Genomic DNA, 24,453 nt, shown 5'->3' on the forward strand with positions numbered 1-24,453 from the left:
CTCAGAGTTTTCCATTTGGGACATATTTCAGTAGGTTACTACTGTATTCTTCCTAATTTCTTTGTACTTTCTGATTATTTTCATTTGTTATTTCTTGGAGTATGGTATTTAGCTTTTTTCGTTTGGTAATGGTTTAGGGGGAATCCAGTGATTTTCTTTTATTTGTTTTTGTTCTAATATTTCTTGTCTCCTGGAGTCATTGAGTTCTGTTTATTCTGTTTTAATTTCCAGAAGGTTTGTTACTTGTACAAGGTTTTCTGCCTTCTTTTCCAAATTATATATTTTCCTTCCAACAGACCTTTTACCCAAAATGGTATAGTTGTGGTCTGTCTGAAATGATTCTAGTTTGTGTTGGTAGGATTCTGGCTTTTTAGCCCGAGTGCATGTGAAAGAACTGGGTTTTCACATTGCCATCTTTAACAGGAAGTGATCTTGTTTAAACACTTTTTACACTCATTGATGTGCTTAGTTCATATTGGTATATTTTTTCCTTTTTAGAATTTTGACTCCAAAAAATGACCTTGTAATGTCAGATTTGTCAAGTGTCGAAATTTGTCATTTTGTTAAATGAACTTTATTAATAGTGAAAATCCTGCCTATCTTTTTTTTTTTTTTTGGGCCTTAATCTGCTTAGTTACCTTTGGAAGATCAATTAATGAATGTGTGCCTTTTATTGAGAGGAAGACAGAGTAAGTTTTATAGACTATTTTATACTATTAAGTTTATCATTTATAAAATTGTGTTGCAAATAATATCTCTTGGTATTTTAGTAGCTAAATCCCCTTGGATAGCGATCCGTCTTTTTGACTGTAGATTTTGTTTTTTCACAGTGACTGTCTTCAACTCCTTTTATGGTGGTTTGTCCTGTTAGTGTGATTGAAGGGTTGGGAAATTCTAACTTATTTTGGAAGAATGGCAAGAATGTACCTTGCAATCAGCTGCTTCTTTTTTTTTTTTTTTAATTAAACAAATTTACGTAACTTGGCTTTCGCTTTTTATATTTGGAAAGTAAAAGACCACATTTAGTAACAACTCTTTTCTAAGTATTCTTTAGCTTAATAATATTCATAATTAGATAAATTTAACATTATTTTAGAGGTGCTCAGAAGAAATTAGGCTTTGGTATTCAGTTTCTTACATTTTCTTTGATTATGTTTGATGACTTTCATTTTTTTTAGCTTCATAATGAAGATGATAATTCAGAATCACCTGCTGTTGAGCAGCCATCACCTTCAACACAGACAGCACGAACATCTCCTTCTGGACCCGCACTTGAACCTGAGGCTTCTCCTCCACCTTACAGTAGCATTACTGTGGAAGCAGCTGCGACTTCAGGTAATTTAAGAATTTTTATATTCGTCTCTGATTAGGCATACTTAGCCTTTATGAGACAGGGGAAATGTGTGCTTGTATATATAATCCCAGTTTTTTTTTTGGAAGATGTTATTGGTAGTTGGTGGCTGCATAACTTTTTTTGCTGTGTACTTAGGACAATAATTGGTTGCTTTACTTCTTTGACTGTCTTTTTCCAAAAAAAGAACCACTTAATATGTTGTTTGTGTATCTGGTTGTTATTTATGTTGCAACTTTATGGCATTTCGTTTATGGTGGTCACATGAAATTTAGCAATATAAGTGATTCTTAGCTCTTTTTCCTGTACTGAGGCCCCAGAGTACTATGGGTAGCATAGAACATGCTATCATACTTTACTTTCCCCAAGATCCATACCTTCCTGATTATTCTATTTTTGTTTTTTCTAGAATTTTCCCATTTTATGTGTTTGTCAAAAATTATTTACTATTTTCAGCCTTTATCCCAGACAATATTCTATGTAGAATATTTCTGTTTTCCACCAGATTATCTTACTTTCATTGTCAAATTGCTCTTAAAAATCATCTCCTTTAACTTTCCCTGACCCAACTCTATTGCCTAAATGCTTGGAGCATTGCTTATTCATAATTTTGCTTTCTTATTTGTTATACTTGCTCTATATGTATGAGAGCTGAAAAAGTTATCTAGTTAAGTTGTAACTGACATATAGTCCTTTAAAACTTGCAAAGCACTTCATATTAATTATCCCCATTTTCCAGAAGGAAAGACTTTGTGATAAAGTACAAAAAAATATTGGCTTTGGAGGTAGAGTACTGAGATTCAAATCCCTTGTCTTCTTGTAGTCATTTAACTTCCTTGTACTTCAGTTTTCTTATTTGTAAAATAAGAGGGTTAAATTAGATAGGGAAAGGCCTACCAACTCTGTGATTCTAAACTTCCTGAGAGAAGAGAAGTGACATATCCAACCTTACACAAAACCTGAGTTTGAACAAAAATCTTGCATGCATATTGCTTCCAGGTCTTGTTAATTTGCATGAATCATTATTGCTTGTCCTTGACCAGGTCTCTTTATTTGCTAGATATAAAACCCGGCACACTGTCATGAACAGATAGGGATTGCTTTTTTGTTTGTGGTAGCAAAATATTTTTCTTAAAATTTTATAGTCATCCATGCTAAATATTCTCTTTATGTTGCAGAGTTTTTTCCTCATACTGTGACATAGTGGAAAGAGTGTTGACTTTGACTGAGTGTGGTGAAATACTCCTGCAATCCCCAGCTCCTGGGGAGGCTGAGACTGGCTGAACTCTTGACTTTGGAGTTCAAAGCTGCCTATCAGTTGCCCACACTAAGTTCTGCATTAATATGGTGAGCCTCCAGGAAGAGTGCTGGTTGCCTAAGGAAAGATAAACTGACCTAGTTTAGAAATAGAGCAGGCCAAAGCTCTCATGCTGATTAGGGTGGGACTGTACCTGTGAGTAGCCCTTGCACTTCTAGCCAATGCTAGATAGGCAGAACCTAATGTTTATGTTGTTGTGTTGGCTTTTAAAAATGTTGTTTTGGATTTGTAGCTAGAGGACCTGGATTTGAGTCGTGGTACTTCTGCTTGCTCCTTGAGGACCTTGGAAAAGTCATTTTATCTCTCTGGGCTTTAGTTTTTCTCAATTACAACATCATGTGGTTGAACTAGTTAATCTTTAAGGTCCCTCCCAGCCCTAAATCTGTGAATCTGTAAGCATAGTTTTCATTTAACTTTCTCTGGTACCACCATAAAGTTGATTTTCAGGTCACCTTGAATAGAAGAGAAACCTTTTCAACTTTTTTGAAGTCATTGTGGTTTGGATGATGGTAAATGTTTATTTAAAGTCCTGTATTCTCAATTCCATTACTCTGTCTGGCATAGAATATATCACATCACTTTAGCCAAGGATGATTATGAATCTTAAGTGCTGAATATTTGTAATGGTAGTAAAAATTGCTGATTATATATAATACATACATCTATCAACAATATCTTATACTTATTATTCCTTTTCATTCAGGATGTATTATTAGGTCTGAGTTGATGGTATTTTTATGCTGAAGAAAAAATAAAAAAAAAAGAAGAAAAGAAATAATTGAAGCCTGGAAAAGTAGGGTTAAATCCTCCTGCTGTTTCCAACATTTTTCTTGTGGCATAATCTCAAAGGTTTTTTTCTTAGTATATTTTAAGAAAAATGTCAAAGGTTTGTTTTTTTTCTTAGACATTTATGTTTTGTGTGTTCTTTCTTTTCTCAATTTTATTTTAATCAAATCTTTTTTTTATTATACCTGTGCTCTTAAGCTTTTGTTTTTTATTTAATGATCCATTACAATATTCATTTAGTAGTACATTTTTTAAAAGATAAGCAAAATGAATACTTTTGGACTTCTTAGGGCTAAATGTTCTTCCTGAGTTGTTTATAAATCTGGAACTTGTTGTTGAGTCGTGATCCTATTTGGGGTTTTCTTGAGAGAGATACTAGAGTGGTTTGCCATTTCCTTTGCCAGCTTATTTTACAGATGAGGAACTGAGGCAGACAGGGTCAAGTGACTTGCCCAGGGTAAGTTGTCTGAATCTGAGGCCAGATTTAAACTCAGGTTCTCCTGACTCCAGTGCCAGCACTCTATCCACTCTGCCACCAAGCTGCCCCACTAAGTCTGGAACTAGTTCTATTTTAATAACTCAAGTTTTGGTTGATTCATTGAGTAAATTTCAAAATTTTATTTTTGTATTCTTTCATTGTCTTTTTTCTCCTAAATTTAGCTCCAAAAATTTATCCCCAAACTACTAAGCATATTTTACTTTGTAAATATCTTTTAGGTGATTGCAGTAATATTTTTAGAACAGGCAGAATTAAAAGTGTCAATAACCTTCATTTGTTTGACTACTGCAGTATATTTTCAGGGAAGTACTAATTAGTAGGTGGTTTAAAACAGTATAAGTAAATAAAAAAATTGACATTCTCCATTATTTGAGCACTTGATGAAAATTTTGATGCATTTATTTTCCCAACCCCCACTCCCCCACTCCCATGCGCAATTTGTCATTATATTTTAGGGATAGATTGCCATTCTTTGCTGATCGCTCAGGAAATGTTACTGAAAGTAGGAATCATAGTCTTCTAGATTGCTCTAAAATTGACATAATGCTTTGTGCCTTGGTCATTGGACAGTTGGTATAGACAAACTAGGAACATACACTTCAGTAGATCTGTGATCTCATAGATGAAAGTACTTCTTCCATTGGTACAGTTCACAACCCAGTCATATCTTTTTATCTTATATGATTCTTGTTCATATCCTTCCAAAAATTCTCCATAGATCTCTACCCAAGAAGACCGTAAATGCAATTGAGACTGTGGTTTCTAAACATTGTTTCATTATTGTTATAATTACTGTTGTAATTGTGCCTTTGTTATTATTGTGCTTTTCACAAAAGATAGGCTTTGAAGTATCAAAATTATGAAAATTTCCAGTTTCACCACATGGTGTAAAGTACTGTTGGCATGGTGAGGTAGTAAGTTTAGAATGAAAAACTCATTGTTCGGTAGTAAGGTAGGGTTGGTCAAGTTAACCTCTTAAGTTCCTTTCTGTTGAACTGTTTAACACTTAGGTGCCTGAATTTACAGTCATAAAAAAAAAGAAATTATAGACTACCATTGCAATATTAAAAATAGTAGCATCTCGTGTATTTGTACAATGCATTTTCTGAAGCATTTGATTCTTAGAACCTCCTGATGAAATAGAAGGAAAGCAGGTAGTAAAATAAAACCATAAGATTTTTAAAAAGCTGAAGTGCTTTTATGGTTTTTTAGTTGTCATTCTACCCTTCCCTCCCCTTAATTGATTGTATTTCATCACATGTAACAAGAAAGATCAGGAATATTATCCTAATACGATGTTCTCTTCAAGGAATATACCTTACTTTTGTGAATATAGCAAGCCTTCTCAGATTATAAACATCAATTGTGTCAGTTAAATTTTCAAGTTTGGGGTTTTTTGAGTCAATTTTAGTAAAATTTAGAGAGTACCATGAGAGTCACAGCTTTTGGCTCTCCTCAGACTAATAATTTTAGTTCCTTTTCCCCTTGGGCTCTAGAAATCTACTTGAATATTTTATTTTATTTTATTTTTCCCTTCCACATTGTGGTTTTTTCCATTGTGGTTTTGATATATCACTGGTTGGGATAAGAACTCAAATGGGAATTTTTGGGAGTTTTGTGGAAGCCTCAGTCAATATGCTGGGACTAGCATACGGCACAGAAGTTTAGAAACACAGAAATGTATAAAATATATGTATGGTATTACATAATATCAACATATTTTATCTTTTAATACCATAAATATACACAGTTTCTTTCTGAAAGTTAAAATAAGTAAAAAGTTAAAGTTTAAGAAAAGAATATGAAAGCCAAGCAGATGACACTTTACATTGATGTACACATATAGCCTATGACCAAATGCTTAATCCAAATTTTACAATAAGGTATTGTAAATACTCCATAAAAGAAAAAGAAAAAAAATTGGAGTCCTTCTCTGGTATGAAGGGAGAGCCAAAAAATTTTACACGGATTTTCCAGGTCATGGGAGCGCCATATTCCTCATCCCCAGTGATGTGGAAGGGAGCATTATATCTGGTACTTCCTCTTCCTTTTCTCCTTTTTTCTATCTGCAGTCTGGCTTCTCACATCATCATTCAACTGAAACTGCTCTTTCCAAAGTTACTATGGTCTCTTAAATTGCCAAACTTAATGGCCTTTTCTTAGTCTTCATTGTTCTTGACCTCTTCGAAGTCTTTGACACTGTTAGTGACCTTTTTCTCTTTAATACTCTCTTCTCTCTAGGTTCCTGTGATACTACTCCTATAGCTTGGTTTTCCTGTCTCTTATAGACTACTCCTCAATCTCTTTTGCTGGATCTTGGTTTGGGTCACTCCTGCTAAAACAACCAGCAAACAGTTATAGGGAAACTAAAGCCCAAAGATAATAGATAGTTTGATTAAGCTTACACAGCTAGTTATTGGCAAAACTGAAACTAGAATACAGGCCTATTGGCTCTCAATCAAGTATTATTTTTGCTATGCCATAATACTAAAATATAGGATGCTGTAAAGATAATGACACATTTTTGTAATTGGAAAGTGGAAAGGGTGAAGTGCTTTTGGCATCTCCTTTGTTTTTCATGCCTAAGATCCTAAAGTAAATAGTCTAACTTACATTTTTTACAGATATTTAAACATCATAATACCTCTTTGGAAAATAAGTAACATATAAATAGCTGTTGTACTCAATTTTTTTTTTTTGTATATAGGCACTACCTGATTTTTGAAATAATTCTTTCCTGGAAACAGTAATTCAACAAATATTTATTAAATATTAATGTATATATTTACATAATAAAATATGCTAGATATTGGGCCCCATTTGGTCTTAGAAATCTAGGAAGGGGGGATAAACCAATATAAAGTAGACTATTTTAAGGCACAGTTAGTATTTATAAGGAGGGGATGAATAACTTCTGGATAGAAAGACAAGAGAGGATGTAGCATTTGTGGTAGCTTTAGCTGGTAAGATAGGAGGTGGGTGTCATCTCACATCTAGGAAATAACATGAAGAAAGGTATATAGATAGGAAGACTTGGAATGTTTTCAAGAACTTAGTCTAGTTTGGCTGGAATATAGACTATGTGAGCCAGAGTCCTGTGAGATAAGACTGCAAAAGTAGGTTGAAATTAGATTAGGAAAGGGTTTGAATATCAGACTAAAGAATACAGTTTTCGTTCAATCCTTGGTGATATGTCATTGAAGATTTTTCAGTAATAGAGGGTAATGATAAAAGTTGTACATTGGGAAAAGGAAATAGCATTTTTATAGACTGGATTGGAAGGGGTTTTTTACTGTAGACCAAAATAGGAGGCAGTGAACACCGAACTAGAAATATAGGCCCTAGGATATTATTAGAAAGCAGAAGGGATTGGTGAGATCATTTAGTCCAACTCCTTTATCTTTTAGGTAAAGACCCTTAGGCTGTAGACCATACAGGTTGCCTAACATTACAGTTAATAAATGTTAGAGCTGAAGTTTCCTTGCTTCCCGGTCTAGTATACTTTCTAGTGCCTCCCTCTGCCTCTTTCATGGTAGTAGCAGTAGACCTGGAAAACTTTAAAATAGCTGCAAAATAGCTTTACGATTAAAAAAAAAAATTCAACCTTCCTTTTGCCCTTGGGCTATATTTTTGTAAATTATCATTGATGTAGAATTGTACAATGTGCAAAATTGTATAGTATGTACAAAAATGATTTCACATACTTTGCCTTTCATGTTCATCTTTTTTCTTTTTCTTCAGAAACAGAAACTCACAGCGAATTTTATCCTGTGCCACCACCCTACAGTGTAGCTACCTCTCTTCCTACGTATGATGAAGCAGAGAAGGCCAAAGCTGCTGCGATGGCAGCCGCTGCAGCAGAAACATCTCTGAGAGTAAGGAAAATAATTATCATCCTTTCTAGAAATGCTGTTTTTGTTTGCCTTTGGCCATTTTGTTTCTCCTGCCTGCAATAGAATTGCCCCATCCTCCAGCTGTCTTTAATGTTTAAATCCTTCCTTTTTTCCAGGGAAGCTTCTTTTATCCAGCTTGTGAGATCATTTCTTCTGCTTTAGAGTTCTCAGCCCTTTTTCTGGACTCCTCCTTTGTGCTTATCACATTCTTTCTTGTATAATAATTTTTGGTGTATTTTTCTTACCTCCCATATTATATTTTAAGCTTAATGATATTATTTTTATATTTTCAGCACCTATTGTAATGGATGCCTTGTATGATGAAATCATTTGACTTTGGATGAAATTAAAGAAATAAACAAGGGCAATCCATCCTTGTTTAGGTCCAAATTAAAGTTGAAGGGTAAATAGCCCGTGTAATTTTAAGAATCTAATCTGATTAGGTCAAATATTCTAACACTATCATTATCAAAAAAGACAAATTCCTATGTGTGATGCACTGCCAAGTGTTGTAGGAGGAGTTAGATACCAATCCATCTTCTAGTTTACCATCTGGACAGACAGCACATTGATGTGGATGCACATTTATTTATAGGATATGTAGAGATTAAAAACAATTAATTTAAGAAATAAATTGATAGCTAGTAAGGTACATATGTTATATGTAGTTGAAGAGAATGATCTCAGAAGGTAGCTCTACCTCTAAATTGGTCAGGGTGGTAAATAGTTTCATAATCCATTAAAACTTAGTGGTTGGAGAAGGTGAAATTTCAGGAGCTGTTAAAATGCTTAGTGAACTGGAGTGAGTTTTAATAAAAGGTAGGATGTTGCAGTCATAAAGAGGTTTAGGGATTTGTGCTCAGGGTGAGCACAGGAAATGGACTGTTACAGGAAAAGACAAATGAAATAAGACATTCCAGGGTGCTTTTGAAATGACCTTTTAAGAGTTTAGATTTAGGAAAATGCAAAATGACAACAGAATTATAATGTGTAATAGTTAAAGGAAGGATAAAATAACTTTGGCAATAGCTGGAAGATAAGCTAAAGGCAAGCCATCTGGTTAGGAGGAGGCTACAGTACTCTAGGCAAGAGAGGACAAGTTTCTAGGGCTTTGGTAGAGAAGAAAAGACAAATAAAGAGTGTAGGTTTAGGTGGAAAAAAAGCAGCATAATTAGTTACCTAATTAGTTAGATAGCTGTAGGCTTATGGTGACTCAATGATCACTCTTAAATTCCTGACTTAGAGTGTGATAATATTGCCTCTTCTGATGGCAAAGTTTGGTACAGAGACTCAGTATCAAAGGAATATATGAGGTTAAATGTGTTGGTCTTTATGTCCTAAGTGAATGATAAAGATGGACAGTCCAAAATATAAAGTGCTGTGGGCTGATGATAGAAAATTTGGGTCTGGGGTTGCAGGGAGGCTAGCTCTGTTGTTCTTTCTCCTTGATCGTGGGATCTCATGGGTTTAGCGATGGAAAGGAAAAAACCAAAATAGTTCCTGCCCTCAAGTTGCTTTAATTTTCCAGTGGGATACAGCATGTACATAGACATATAAATACAAGGAATTTTGTAAGAGAGAGGGAGAACATTAACAACTGGGGTGATCAGGGAAAGCTTAGTGGAGGAGATTAGTAGCAGAGCCATGAAGACCAATGAGGATTTTGAGATAAGGAGGTAGTGGGGAGGGGAGGTTAAGTTCAAAAATAGACAATAATACAATTTGGCTAGTATGTGTTATGTATGAAGGGGACTGAACTGAGATAAATCTGGAAAGCTAGGTTAAAGTAAGCTTGTGAAGGACCTTAAGAGCCAGGGTGAGGAGTTTGCATGCTATCCTACAGTGTTTTTGAGCAAGGCAGCGAAATGGTTAGAACTTAAGATGATTATTTTGTTAAGTGTGTGGAGGATGAATTGGAGAGGGGAGAGACTGAGAGATTGTTTTGGCATCTGTGTGGAAGAGGGAGAGATTAGAAGCAAAGGAACCATTTAGGAACCCAAGCAACAACAGATCTTTGGTCAAACCAGGATTAGTTGCAACAGTGAAGGGAAAGACAGAGTTGAATATGATAGATGTTATAGAGCTAGAAATCACAAGACTTGGGGATTAATTGCATGTGGCAGCTGAGGAAGAGAAAAAAAATTGAAGTATGATGACTCAGAGGATTACGAACTTGGGTGTTTATTGAGTTGAATTGAATGACTAGAAGGATAGTAGTGCCTTCAACAAAGATTGGGAAGCTTCTGAGGTGATGGCAGCAGCACAAGGAAGACATTTGGCTGTTCTCCATCTAGAGGAAAAGTACCCATTTCTGATATATATTAATGATGCCTCATCAGTTGCTCTGCTTCTTGAAGGGCCTAGAGCAATGATTATCCAAGACAGGTGTAGCTGTACTTAGGGTTGGAGTGCTTGACTCTTGATAAACGTAGTTTCTTGGGAATTTGAGCAAAGGACTTCATCCTTAGGAATGAAAGGATTTAATGATCATGTGTATGTGTGTATATGAGAGAGAGTCAGTAAGCATTTATTAAGCACCTGTTATGTGCCAGGGACTGTGCTGAGTGTTGGGGATACAAAGAGAGGCCAAAGACAGTCCCTTTCCTCAAGGAGCTAACAATCTCATGGGGAAGACAACAAACAAACAAATTGAAGAGTATGTAGTGGAGGAGGGGCAGTGTAAGAAGCCTGGGGAGATGAGGTGCGGGATGGGGATAGGGAATGAAAGATTTTGAATGCCAAGCAGAAGATTTTGCATTTGACCTTGGAGCCCTGGAGGTGATAGGGAGCCACTGGATTGTTGAGTTTGGGAGTGACATGGTCAGACCTGTGCTTTAAGGAAATTACTTTGGTGGCTGAATGGATGATAGACTGGAGGGGAGAGACTTGTGGCAGATAGACCAATCAGCAGACTATTTCAAAAGTCCAAGCATGGGTAAATTAGGGCCTGTATCAGGGTGGTGGTAGTGTGGGAGGGGAGAAGGAAACATTTTAGAGAGTTGCTGCAAAGGTGAAATTGACAGGCCTTGGCAACAGATTGAATATATGGGGTGAGAGATAGTGAGAAGTCGAAGGTATAACCTATGCTGTAAGCTTGGGATGGGGGGGACGGGGACTGGGAGGATGGTAATGCCCTAGGTAGTAATAGGAAAGAGTTTAGGGACAAAGATAATGAGTTCCATTTAAAATATGTTGAATTTACTATATCTACTGGACATCCAGTTTGAGATGTTTGAAAGGCAATTGGAGAAGTGAGGCTGGAGATCAGGTAAGGGCTGGGTAGGTAGATTTTAGAATCATCAGCATAGAGAGCTGATGAAATTACCAAGTGCATTAGTACAGGAGAAGAGAAGAGGCCCAGGAGAGAGCCCTGTGGGACATTCAAGGTTAGCAAAGGAGACTGACCAGGAATGGTCCAGCTGTAAGAAGAGAACCAGGAGAGAGTATTGACCAGAAAACCTAGAGAAAAGAGCATATCAAAGAGCAGAGTTGTAGAAAAGTCAGGAAGAATGAGGATTGGGAAAAGGCCATGAATTTGGCAGTTAGATCTCACAGGTAACTTTGAAGAGAGCAATTTGAGTTTGTAAGTTTTGTAGGGGGTTAAGAAGAGTGAGAGGAGGGAAAGTGGAGGCACCTGTAGTAGACTACCTTGTCCAGGAGTTTAGTCCCAAAGCCGGAAGAGAAGTAGGACAAAAGCAGAGATCAAGGATAGGGGAAATGTGGGTGTGTTTGTGAGTAGTAAGGAAGGATCCAGTAGTGAGAGAGCTTGAAGAAAAAAGTCTTGAATGCTGGTGCTTGAATGCTGGCCCTTGGAAGAGATCTTTTTTCTGCATGCACAGGCAGTTGGATTTGAACAAATCCAAGCTAAGCAGGGAAGTTTAGTTTAAACTAGGTCACTAAGACCCCTTCCATCTATAAAAGTGTATGATTAATACATATTTTCTAGATTTATCTTCCATTGTTTTTTAAATTACTATTCTACTCCAGAATGTTCATATTAGTTTATGAAGGAGGGGCAAAGCAGTTTTGAGGAAGGAAATATTAAAATTGAGCATAATTTGTCATTGAGTCATTTTTCAGTCATGTTTGGGTCTCCATGACCTCATTTGGGATTTTCTTGGCAGAGATACTGGAGTAGTTTGCCGTTTCCTTCTCCAGCTTATTTTACAGATGAGGAACTGAGGCAAATAGGGTTAAGTGACTTGTCCAGGGTTACTTTGCAAGTAAGTGTCTGAGAATGGATTTAAACTCACAAAGAGGAATCTTCCTGACTCTAGGACTGGCACTCCATCCACTGTGCCATCTAGCTGCCCTGTTTAGTCCACCACAGTATACTTATATGTTAGTATATATAAAGTATATGTATAAGATATATAAAGTAAATTTATTATTTAAATTTTTATTTATATTTATAAATTTTATTTATATTTATTATAGATACGTATATATAATAAAAATTTGTTAAAAATATTTAAATAAATACAAAGTAAATAATTTCCAAGTCTTACATTGTAATCCCAAATGAGAGGTGTCCTTTCTGTGTACGATGGGTAAAAAAATAGTGCTTCAGCTATTCTTGAAAGTACTACTTTGGAAAGAATTTTCTAATTAAATTATGATGAAAGGATGTCTTGAGGTCTTACTCTTTTGAATCTTTCTGAGGTATAAGTCAACATTTTTTAAATCAAGTATTCAAATGATCTGTTGATTACATGGAGATACTTTGTATCACTAAAAGTGACAGTACTGCTGTTCTTAGTTTTAATAGCTTAATGCTGTTATCTACTAGTAGTTGTCCTTTGTGCTCAAAGAGGGCCAAAATGATATCACTATATTGGGGTAAAGATACAGTGGCCACCTGTGGCTGATCAGACTAATACAAGCTTCTAAGGCTCTATCACAGGTTGGACATAGTCTATATATGCTATTATCTATATGGCATATGTTGTCATTTTTTACTTCTCTTAGATCTTTTTTGAATAGTCTTGACATTGCATTGATCACATTAAAAAAAAGGAACCCCCCTACCCTCCGCCAAAAATAAAAAAGAAACCAAACAAACCTCTACAGTTCTAAGTAGTTGGTAGATCTAAGTTAACAATTATAGGTACAGCTAGGTGGCACAGTGGATAGACTGACTGCTGGCTCAGGAGTCAAGAGGACCTGAGTTCAAATGTGACTTCAGACACTAATTAGCAGTGTGACTCTGGACAAGTCACTTAATCCTGATTGCCTCAAAAAAAAAATAAAACAGGGATTAATTTCACACTTAAAACAAGAACTATATCCTTGAATTAGAACTCTCTGAGATTTGGAACTGCCATTTTTTTTTTCTTACACCTACAGCTCTGAGCACAATCACTTTTACAGATAAATGCTTAATAAATGTTTGAATTGCTGAATTTCATTCAGGTTTTTTGTTTCATAATGGTGAAAATAGAGCTGTATTCTTTTTTCTTTTCTTTTTTCTTTTCGGCAGGGCAGCTGGGGTTAAGTGACTTGCCCAAGGTCACATAGCTAGTACATGTGTCGTGTCTGAGGTTGGATTTGAACTCAGGACCTCCTGACTCCAGGGTGGTGCTCTACTCATTGCACCACCCAGCTGCCCTGAGCTGTATTCTTTAGAGTGTAAAACTTTGTGGCATGCCTATATATAAATTGGAAAAGCCTTAGATTTCTAATAGACCCTCTCAGGATTATAAAAGTAAACTCTGAAATTATATCTTCCCAAAATAAAAACATGAATCATTATGGTGGAGTTGATATAGGGACTGGCCATTGAGTCATAGACCAGAGTTTAAGTCCCACCTCTGACACATACTAGTTGTATGCATGGGATTCTTTAGCTCCTGCAAAAGAGGACAACTTGTGTTAGAGAGTAGGAGATGAGCTTATAGACCTTGTTGGAGGCATGTCTAATTTACCATATATCATCTGAACTAATAGTGTGAGGAAGCAGCCATGGCTATAGCAGTTAATTCCAAGTTTGGAAAGCAATTAAACAGACATCCTTTCCCTGAAAGTCTTACTTGTTCTCTTTCACGTTCATATCCTGCTATGTCAGCGTGCTCCAAATGATTGGTAGCAAGAAGGTGGTCTCTTGATGCTGGGAATAATATGCAAGCAGCAGATAATTAGAGTTCACTGTCCGATAATTTGAAAGCCTCATCTAAACCATCCTTTTTCTGTATTTGGTAATTGATACGTCTTTTAAGAATTTACTGTTTTGGTTTTTTTTAAATGTCTACTGATCTCTTAAACACACACTGTATCTGAAACATTTACTGTTTAATGGAAACTGTTCTTCATAAGAAGTAGGTAGGTAGCTCAGTGGTAGCACTGGGCCTGGAGTCAGGAAGACCTAAGTTCACATATGGCCTCAGACACTTATTGGCTGTATTGGGCAAGTCACTTAACCTGTTTTCCTTAATCCATTGGAGAAGGAAATGGTAAACCACTTCAATATCTTTGCCAAGAAAGTTTCATGGACAGCATTAGCATACTATGGTCCATAGGGTCACAACTGAACAACAGAACAACAATTCTTCATTAAATTTTTGATCTATATTCAATCTTTGGAGTAATTGTCTGGATAAACATTTTTTTAAAAAGTTAAATTTTAGAATTTAATATAATTTAATTTTTAAGGTAATATGTTCCCATGGTACACAATGATTAACATTTACATTTAAAGTATGAGGGGGAAAGGTAGCTCATTTTAAATATGAATTTGAAAATTTAGAATTTTGAGTTTTAGATTACGGTAGTGCCAAGAAACTCAAAATGTTGACAATGTTTAGTTTATGTATTATGAGTAATTTTCACAATTTTTAGTTTTCATCTTACATTTTTCTGTTTTATTGTTTTACATGCTTAGCACGGACAGTTTAGGGAGTCTAGGAGTCTATTTGATGAAATATTCCTGCACTCACCAGAGGTATGGTACAGTTCTACATAGTTTAGACTTTGTGATAATTTTTTCTGGCCAATAAATGTGTTTTGTGTTTCAGTAATGTTGATCTTACCATGAAATGTTCATTTATAATTTTTTTTTATAATTTTGAGTTGGCATTTGACCTCGATATTGTAAATTTTTATATAAAGTTGCTCTTAATAGACTACTTCTGTTTCTTCTTGTTGATAAATGACCATTTATAACTCAGTTAAAGTTACATTAATAAAAATTATTGTATAGGTTCCTTGAGGACAAAGACCAGTTTTTTTTCTTTATGTCCCAGTCTCAGCCTTCAAGGCCCCTGCTGTCCTTCCCTTATCACAGCATAATGAATCATACATTGTGGGTACTTTATAAGTGCTGAATAAAAAAGACAACCAAAATGCTCATGGAACTCATACCTTAGAAAGTAGGCCCTGTGTTTTCTGATCATTTCCCCTACTGGTTTAATACAGGATCACTAGAAAATCTTCCAGTAGAAAATCCAGAGTTTATCCTTTATGGTCATTTAAAAAGACAAAGTTGTAAATTTTCAGCCAAAAATCACAAAAGTAATAACTTAGATGACCCAGATTCTTTACTATTCATGTCCTGGTTACATTGATAGAAAGAATCAGCTTATCTGTAGACTAATAGGTATGATAAAATGGATTCAATATAGTTAGACTAGCCATCAAGCAAAATTTTCATGAGAAAAATTAACTTAGGTATCTTAAATACAAAAAATAAGGTTAAGTAAACTTGTTATACAGATAGAAAAAGCCTTGTCACGAATAATTACAAAGTGAAGTAAAACCTATGATGTTATTTAATAGGTAATGTTATCTTGCTACGGAATTCTCTCTGTATTTGAAAATATTTGTGATTTTAGTTATGTGCTTACCCACATCCTACTTTTAACTAACAAAGTGATTTTCCTAAGGCACAAGTTCAATCATGTCACCCTCTGCTCCAGTAAATGCCAGTGCCTCCCTATCATCTCTAGGATCAAATATAATATATTATGGTTTTCAAAGCCCTTCATAATTTACTTCCCCTGCTTTCTAGGCTTCTTATATCTTATATCTTCTTATATTTTCCCTTCCCCCACCTTCCAGCCCCCTCTTTGTTCCAGTGATGGCCTCCTTGCAGTTCTATGAACAAGGCACTCCATCTCTCTTGCCTCTGGACATTTTCCCCAGCCATATCCTGTGCCTAGAATTCTCTCCCTTCTTGTCCTGGACTTCCTTCAAGTCCTAACTAAAATCCCACCTTCAGTAGGAAGCTTTTCCCAATCCCTCATAATGCTAGGTCCTTCCTTATTTTTTATTGTTGTTGATTATTTTATATTCATCCCATTCATAGCTTGTTCATACATAGTTGGTTACGTGTTGCCTCCTGCATTTGATTGTAAGCTCGTTTAGCCAGGGCTCAGCACAGCGTCTGGCACATAGTAGGTACTTAATAAATGTTTATTGACTGACTAACTTACTAGCTTCACAAACCTTAACAGGCTGTATCAATATCAGCTATTGTTTATTATTATTGTTGTTGTTGTGGTTGTTATTATTGAACCATGAAACTGTGAGAAGTGTAAGTGATGCGTTTCCTGTGAGAGATCATAATTGAACTTTAGCGCTCACTGATCTTGACTTTAATTTACCAACTTTCCTATCTTTTCCCCATCTTCCATTCCTTGATTCTGATCTCCATCTAATTAGGATCATAAAATCTGGAGCTGGAAGGGATGTTAGAAATTATCCAGGCTGACCCTTTCTTTTTAGAAAAAATTAAGAGGCTGGAGGGGTTAAGTAAGTTGCCAGAATTACACAGGTAGCAAATTGCAGAGCCGGGTTTCAAACTCTATTACTCCAATCCCATATTCAGTATTCTTGTTCATTGCTGCATCTTCAAATTCATTTCCAGAAAAAGCAGATAACCTGATTTGGGAGGATTTAGAATGTACAATGAAGACAAGTTAGTGATACTAAGCCCCTCAGTCATTAGTTTTCTATGATCATGTATTTGACTAGAATCTTGTAGTGTCCAAAGGATGTACAGAAGAATTTAAATTTGATTACTTACTGAACTGGAATTTTAGTTTTAGGTTGAACAGAGTATTTGGTATGGATATTTCTGACTTCAGACTTTTGTACAATTTTCCATTACAAGATTATCATTTTAATTTGGATTGGTTTTGACTAAAGCCTTTTAGTTTAGTTTTGCACACAACCAGGCATTCTTTTATCAAGAGCATTGATTTATAATAGATTTTTTTTTAAAAAGTTGATTTCTATTTGCAATTTGGATACATATCTCTTTGGTGGGATGGTTTTAAATAAAACATTTCAAAATTAATTTGAAATAAAAATGAATATAAATGTCCACAAAAGTCTAACGTTCTATTTTTATTACTTTTAAGATGTATGATTCAGGACTAAAGTAAAGTTCTTTTTCCCTTTCTCCCTCCTAAGCTTCAGGCCGTGATCAGAATGAGTCATTTTATATACCCTTACCTCTAGAATCTTTGAGGCCTTACCAGAAACATTTCCTCTGGCTCTCCTTATCTCCCCCTTCCCTTTCTACATAGCCAGAGACTATTTGAAGCCCCCTTTAGGTCAAAGCTTATTTTAGCCAGAAATTGCAACTTGATATAGAGAGAAGTCACTCAGATTTTCTGTTCCATTGCTGTTCATGCTGTAGTGTTGTGTAGGTATAAGCTGGCTGTACTGTAGCCAAGCAGTACCTCAAGCGCCTCTATGCACAGCTTTTGTTTGTAAGTAGTTGAAAGTAGATAAAAGTGAAGCTTTCCAAAGTGCTATCAAAAAGTGTTTCTGTACTTTTTTTCCTGTGGTTTTTTTTTTTAGTGCTTGGTGGTGACACCCTCAAACATCCCCTGCCCCTCCAATAAAAAACAAAACCAAATAAACCAATCTTCTGTAGTTAGGTAAAAAGAAGCTACGGTTAAGAAAGTGCAATTGACATTGACTCTCCAGGGCCCACTCAAAAAGGAGTGATTAGACTGGAAAGTATAAAACTTTAGACATAAAGATAGATATGAACTTATTCATAGCTAGCTATTCATAATTAGTTATACATTTCCCTTGTTCTTTCTTTGCCACTAATTTGTACCTTCTTTTGGGAGTAGCGATTAAAACAGTACCTGTTCCCTTTTCTTTCTTGATCAGGAAGTCCCGGAATTTCAGATATACTTAAGTGGCCATCTAGTCCAACCAATGCCTGAAAAAAGAAGCCCCACTATAACTTACCTAACAAATGGCCATTCAGTTTTTCCTTAAAAATCTGTAGTGAGAAAGAAACCATTTTTACCTGACTTAGCATTTTAGATTGCTCTAATTCTTCTGAATTCTAAGTCCAAATTTAATTGACATCTTTTCAGCTTCAACCTTTAATCTTTTCAGCTTTTCTTGTTCCTGGCTGTACCTCCAGGGCCAAGGAGGACAATTCATTTTAGAAAAACCATTTATTTTTATTGATAGCTTTTGTTTTTACATCACCTTCATTTCTCAATATATTCCTCTTCCCTGACTTACCCAGTGAGTCATTCCTTGTGACAGATTTTTAAGAAAGCATTTGAATAAAATTAACCACAGCATATTCCACACTCATAGTCTCCCATCTCTGCAGAGGGAAGAGAGGTCCATTTTCTAAGTTCTTCCTTGGGGCTGATCTTGCTCATTATAATTTCATCACATTCAATTTTGTGGTGATATTGTTTTCCATTTACATTGTGAGCATTTCTATAGTTCCTAATTATTCTTTTTGTCTCTCTCATCTTCCCTTCCTAAAGCAGTATTTTACTAGGTCTCTGTTCTGCTCAGTAAATCTCTAGGACCAAAAACAAGTGCCTGTTTGGCATTTAAATACCTTTCTGTCCTTTTCGTTCCTCATGCACAATGCTCTGTCTCTCATCTCCAAGCCTTTGCATGGACCTTCTTTTCCCCGTTCCTGTAATGCACTTCTTTCTTACCTCTGCTTCTTAGAATCACTAGTTTTCTCCCAAGTTTAGCTCAGTGTTATCTCCTACTTTGTTGATTATCCCCTCAGATATTGGTGTTTATTCATTTTGTATATGCTTATATATTTCTATTTTGTTTCTTTAGATTGCTTCATAAGGGTGAGGACTGTTTTAGTTATGTCTTTGTATCCTCAGTTTCTAGCATGTAATAGGTGTTTGGTAAGTGCTTTTTGATTGATTTCTACTTCTAATTACTTCACTCTATCAGTTCACATGTCTTCACACACTTCTTTGAATTCTTTGTATTCATTCTTTCTTATAGCACAGTAGTATTCTATTAACATTTATATGCCATGACTTGTTTACAAAAAGTATATTGAATATTTTGGTATATATGGAACTTTTCTTTGAAGCACAACAATTCTAATTCTTTTTCTGTATGACCCTTCAGATGCTTGTGTCCTTCAGATACTTGAAGATAGCTGATGGTCCTCCTAAGTTTGCTCTTCAGAATAACCCCTCCCCAACTCCTTTGTGAGGCCCTTTACTCTCCTGGCTACGTTTCTCTATACATTTTCCAGCTCAGGGATTCTTAACATGTCTGAGATTGATGAATTTAAAAAAAAATTATAAGTAGATTTTGTATAATTGGTTTCCTTTGTAATTCTATGTATTTTAGTCACTTAAAAGCATTATTCTGAGAAGGGATCTATGAGAAGGTTCTGAGGGGTTCCAAACTGGTCCAAAAAAAAAAGGTTAAGAATTCTTGCTCTAGCTTATTAGTCTCTTTCCTAGAATGTGGTTTGAGAACTAAATACAGTAGTATAGATTTTGTCTGACTAAAACAGAGCCAGGGATGTCCTAGAGCTACTTTGAATCCAGCCAATTGTAAAATTTTCAGTGTGAGCCATTTACACCTTGGAAATTGGCAAATGCTACAAATTGGGACTTGATTTATGTTTTAAACTTTAGTTTAGTTTAGACTTAAGAAAATGATGGAGGAAATGTTAATGCAGATTAAACTTAAAAATGTATCCTTGGCATATTTTCTAAAAAATAAAAAGTGAAGAGCCAGTTGTTAAGCATTTACCAGTGCATCCCTGCTTATGACTCTCCTAATTGTTGAATTATATGTCTGTCGATGTGAATAGAAGTGAATTATTGGGCTGCCTATTGACTCATATTAAGCTTGCATTATAATAAAACCACTAGATTTTTTTCAGACAAACCAGAGGCATGCCTCTTCCATCTTTCACCTGTGAAATTAATTTTTTTTTAAAAACTCCAATTATAAGACTTAAGGTATAATAGGAATAAATGTAATTTTGTTAAAATCAGCCTAATGTTTATTTTGTCAAGAACTTTTTGAAATCTTATAGTTATCTAACAGTGATAAATCTCTGCTAGCTTTGTTTCATTTTAATATTTGATAAGAGAAACATTGTAGCCAGAATGTTTGAGGTAATAGTACTATTTTGCTCTAGTTTTTCTTTAGATTCTATAATTAAGATAACTAAGGAGACCTTAACAGAGTACCTCTATGCTCTTAGTGAGTTCAAATCACCTAGTTTCAAAGAACTATGTCCTCCCAAGTCACTAAAAGAACTGGCAGAAGTGATTGCTAAATCATCCGTATTTGAAAGATAGTGGTGAAACTGAGAAGTACCAAAAGACTGAAAAAAAGGGTAAATGTCCCAATTAAAAAACAAAACCAAACCAAAACAAATGGGAAGAGAATGGAGTATTACGGTTCTAGGCCAGTGAATCTGACTTTAATTCCCAACAAAATTCTAGAAGTGGTGGTCAAAGAGATTGTTAGTGATCGTGATAACTATGAAGGGTGATTTTATGAAAGAGGATAATTTGTGCCATTTGGCCTAAAAGGACAGGACTAGGAAGGGTAGAATTACAGTGAATCAGATTTATATTTACCATAAAGAAAGCCTTTCTAATAGAGCTATCCAGAAATGGAACGGACAGTTTCAGGAAGAAGTGATTTTTTCGTTACTCAAAGTCAGCTGTTGGAGACAGGACAACCTACTTGTCAGGCAGCAATTTTTTTTAGAGACACTCTTGTTCATATTATGGACTGGACTAGATGACCTTTGAGGTTTCTCTTTCAACACTATAATTTTGTGAATCTGTATCTCATTTACAATTTGGCATGGACAGATATATTCTTGACTTCCAAAAATCTCTTGGAAACACATTTTGGAACTCACCTTATTCATATGTTGTTGAGTAGTTGTGATGTAAACTTATAGTGAGTTGGGATCATTAAAAAACAAACAAACAAAAAACCCTTCATCTAAACTAATGCCGTGTGTCATGTTAAAGATTAACCATTCAACCAATATAGGTTGAATATGTGCTCAGCATTCTGCTAGGCAAAGTCCCCTAACAAATACAGAAATTGTGTATGGCATATTCCTACCTTGAAAAAACTTTAAGACACAATTAACATAAGATCATGTTTGATAGATCCATGATTTCATCAAGTGGGTACTTTTTCTCTTATTTGAGATCATGTCCTAGCCGCAAATTCTCATCCTTTCTAAATCTTGTCTGTCCCCTCATGTAAATCCCCCTCAAGTCATTCTCCTGGGGGCCTTCTTTTGGATTTCTTGCTGTTATATGAATATAACAACCTTGTTAGATTTACATATTATAAACATTACTATTTCAGTTTTATTCCACTTCAGTGTCTTGGCAATAATACAATTTGTAAATGTCAGAGACAGAATTCAAATAAGTCCAGTACTCTATACAGTATGTCCTGCTGACTAATAATATTTGAGATTTCTTATAAGCCTTTAGTATTTACCTTTCTATCAGGTATTTTAAGATTTGATTCCTTAGCACCCTCAACATTGTGTCTTTTGTAGTACAGATCTTCTCTGTGTATACTTGTTCTAGTCCAGCTACTTCTCCATGAATGATGAACTGTGATATTGAGAGTTAAAATGTGGTAATTCTGCTGTTATTGATGGAAAAGAAGAGTTCTAGAAATATTTACAGTTGCATTCCATCTTCCATCTGCTCTTTGTCTTTCCAGTCTCAAACTTAAATGCCCTTTAGGATGATCTGCTCAGATCTTCTCTTGGGAATCTTTTTGTAAGTTTGTTTTTCCTTCTTATTTGTTACAGTTTTGTGAGGTCATATGGTTCATATTCTTCCAACATCTTGTTCTGTAGGATTTCATACATGAGTATAGATTCTGAACTAATGTTTCCCTTGGTTGCCACTTAGCTCCACTTGCCAAAGTGTTTGCTGGTTTCTAGGTTTTTTATTTTCCTTATTATAGTAGTTTATTTATATCAATTATATTTCTTTAGGAACTAGTGATAGTCTGTTGATGTCTGCTCTTTTATTTGTTTCTAATTTTTCTTATCTACAGTTTTTAAAAATAGGTTTTAGTTTATTTATGTGACAATAATATAATCTCATTTTTTGTTAGTTTTTATGTGGTGTTGATTTTTACCTTTGTTCTAGAAAGTCAGTGGTATGATCATAAATACCTGATTTGGAAATGAACAACACATTATTAACTAGTTATTAACTTGTCCGTTAGAATATAATCATTTTGCTTATTTGTTGTCTTTTGGTGCTTGCCACAACAAACATATAGGAGATTATTAGTAAATTAATTGTTAAATTGTGTTTGTATGCACAGGAAATATGGTAGGTTATAGGGCATAATGCAGCCATTGAAATTAAGGGAGAATTAGCAAAACCTTCAGAAACACTTTAGTACTTAATCTGATCTTAGAAGTGAAGTAGGATTTAGATTTGTGAAATGGGGAAGGGAAAACATCAGGAAAGGGGAATAACATGGGTAAAAACAAATTTTTTAAAAAATTACTAAGCATATACTATATACAAACTACCACTTAGCCCTGGGGCAGATAAAAAAGTTTTGATAATTGCATGTTGCTCTGAGGAAGGTATAACATTTAGATAGCAAATTGTGCCCTTAGTTGCCGAAGTACTGTGCATAAGCAGTTTGCATTCATTATGTAATTTGATGCTCAAAATTCCATAATGTAGTTAGTGCAAATATTATTATCTTCCTTTATGGGGATCAGAAAACTGAAAGCTTAGAGAGATTATAATTTACCCTATACAGGTTCTGATTATGGGGCATCTTGATAGTTAGCTAGAGTAGTTTAATCCTGTTGAAGTAGGAAATAGGAAGTCATTAAAGTTTTTGATAGGTTTATAATAGTATTATAAAGTACTATAAATAATGTGAAGTGTAGAATATCCTTTTAGTGGTATGATATACTAGTGAATCTTAAATAAATTGTCCTTTGCACTTGCACATGAATAAAAAAGGTTTTCTGCACAATTGTTTTAAAATCCATGCTAAGCAGAAGAGCTTGTGAGGAATGGCTTTTTGAGGAATAGAATTGTTTGGGAAATAAACTCCAGACTCAGTGCTAACACTATGCTGCTGTCAGTACTTGTTATTTGTCGTTTCCCTTAAACTAAAATTTTTTTTTATCCTACTTGATCTCATATTGACAATCCTTTTGTTTTGGTTGACATAACATCATTCTAAATTAGTCTGTTTGGGATTATCTTTTGGTTTCAGTGATAAAGAACAAGACTGTTTAAGTCTGAAACCTTTTTATCCTCTCTTAAAATGACCTCATTTATTTGTACCTATTACTATAGATTTTACTTATTTCTTCTCTATCCTGCTGTTGTTGGCATTATGGGATGCATACATACATGAAAATTCTTATGCACACGTATGTATATATGTAGACCCCATTGTATAAGAATTTTAATGTGCGAGGGGGCTGGAATATCCCAGATTTCTGAGACAGCCATTGCCAACACCTTAGAGATAGGCCACAGAAAGCTCTAGAAGTAGATTGGAGTGACACCTTTCTTGTGTCAAACCCTGTACTTAACAGTATAGCCTTTAGTTCTCTTAACACTGAACAGTTTTTGGATTAACAGTTTAAATTGTCATGGATTATTCATGAGCCTATTCTGAGTATTGGGAAAACTATTATAAATATACCTTCTTAGCACTGTTATGATATTATCAGAGGTAATTGTGAATAATGTCTCAATGTTGTGTTTGATCGCTATAGTTGGTCCAGCCTTTATTTCCCTACTCATTCACCCTTAATGTTTTATAACTTTACACATAATTCTTTCATACCCAAATAGATATATAAGTAAGTTATTGGTTCTAAAATTTTATCTTTAGATTGATGTAGATTGACTGTCCATCTCTATGGGCTATTTGACTCTAATCAAATGTACAACAGTTTTTAATTGTTAAATTTTAAAGATTGAACTAAATGCATGAATAGTCTCACCTATTACAAGATTGAAATCTGTAAAACATGCAGGTTGAAAGATCTTTGGCATTTTTATTGTGTAATCTTATACATCAGTTAAGAAGTAAAACAATATTGTAAGGTAGCAGTCAAGAATACAAAGTTTTAAAAATCATATGATTAAAAACTTGTAAGTGAATTACAATTTGGCATAATATAGGCCCCTAAAGTTTTACTAAGCATTTTAAATATTAAAAATATTCATTATGATTTTTTTTTGTTATCTGATTTTAAACATTAGGGACAGTCACCTATTTATTTTTTTAAGGAACCATTATTATTTATTTTTATTGGACATATTTACCTTTTTTGAGGAAAAGAGGAAATACATAGAAA

General features: G+C 34.9%; 1 protein-coding gene across 2 annotated transcripts in view; it reads left to right on the forward strand.

The window, feature by feature from the left end:
- NDFIP2 (Nedd4 family interacting protein 2) overlaps positions 1-24,453 on the forward strand; it is a 118,774-nt gene that overhangs the window by 51,763 nt on the left and 42,558 nt on the right. Inside the window, exons 2-4 of one of the 2 annotated variants that reach the window (XM_036753702.1) lie at positions 1,179-1,335; positions 7,696-7,829; positions 14,725-14,784. In XM_036753702.1, coding sequence (XP_036609597.1) covers positions 1,179-1,335; positions 7,696-7,829; positions 14,725-14,784 — 351 coding nt within the window. The remainder of the gene's footprint in view (positions 1-1,178; positions 1,336-7,695; positions 7,830-14,724; positions 14,785-24,453) is intronic. The other variant, XM_036753703.1, reaches the window with a different exon arrangement.

This window comes from Trichosurus vulpecula, chromosome 4, assembly GCF_011100635.1.
Source record: "Trichosurus vulpecula isolate mTriVul1 chromosome 4, mTriVul1.pri, whole genome shotgun sequence".
NCBI lineage: Eukaryota > Metazoa > Chordata > Mammalia > Diprotodontia > Phalangeridae > Trichosurus > Trichosurus vulpecula.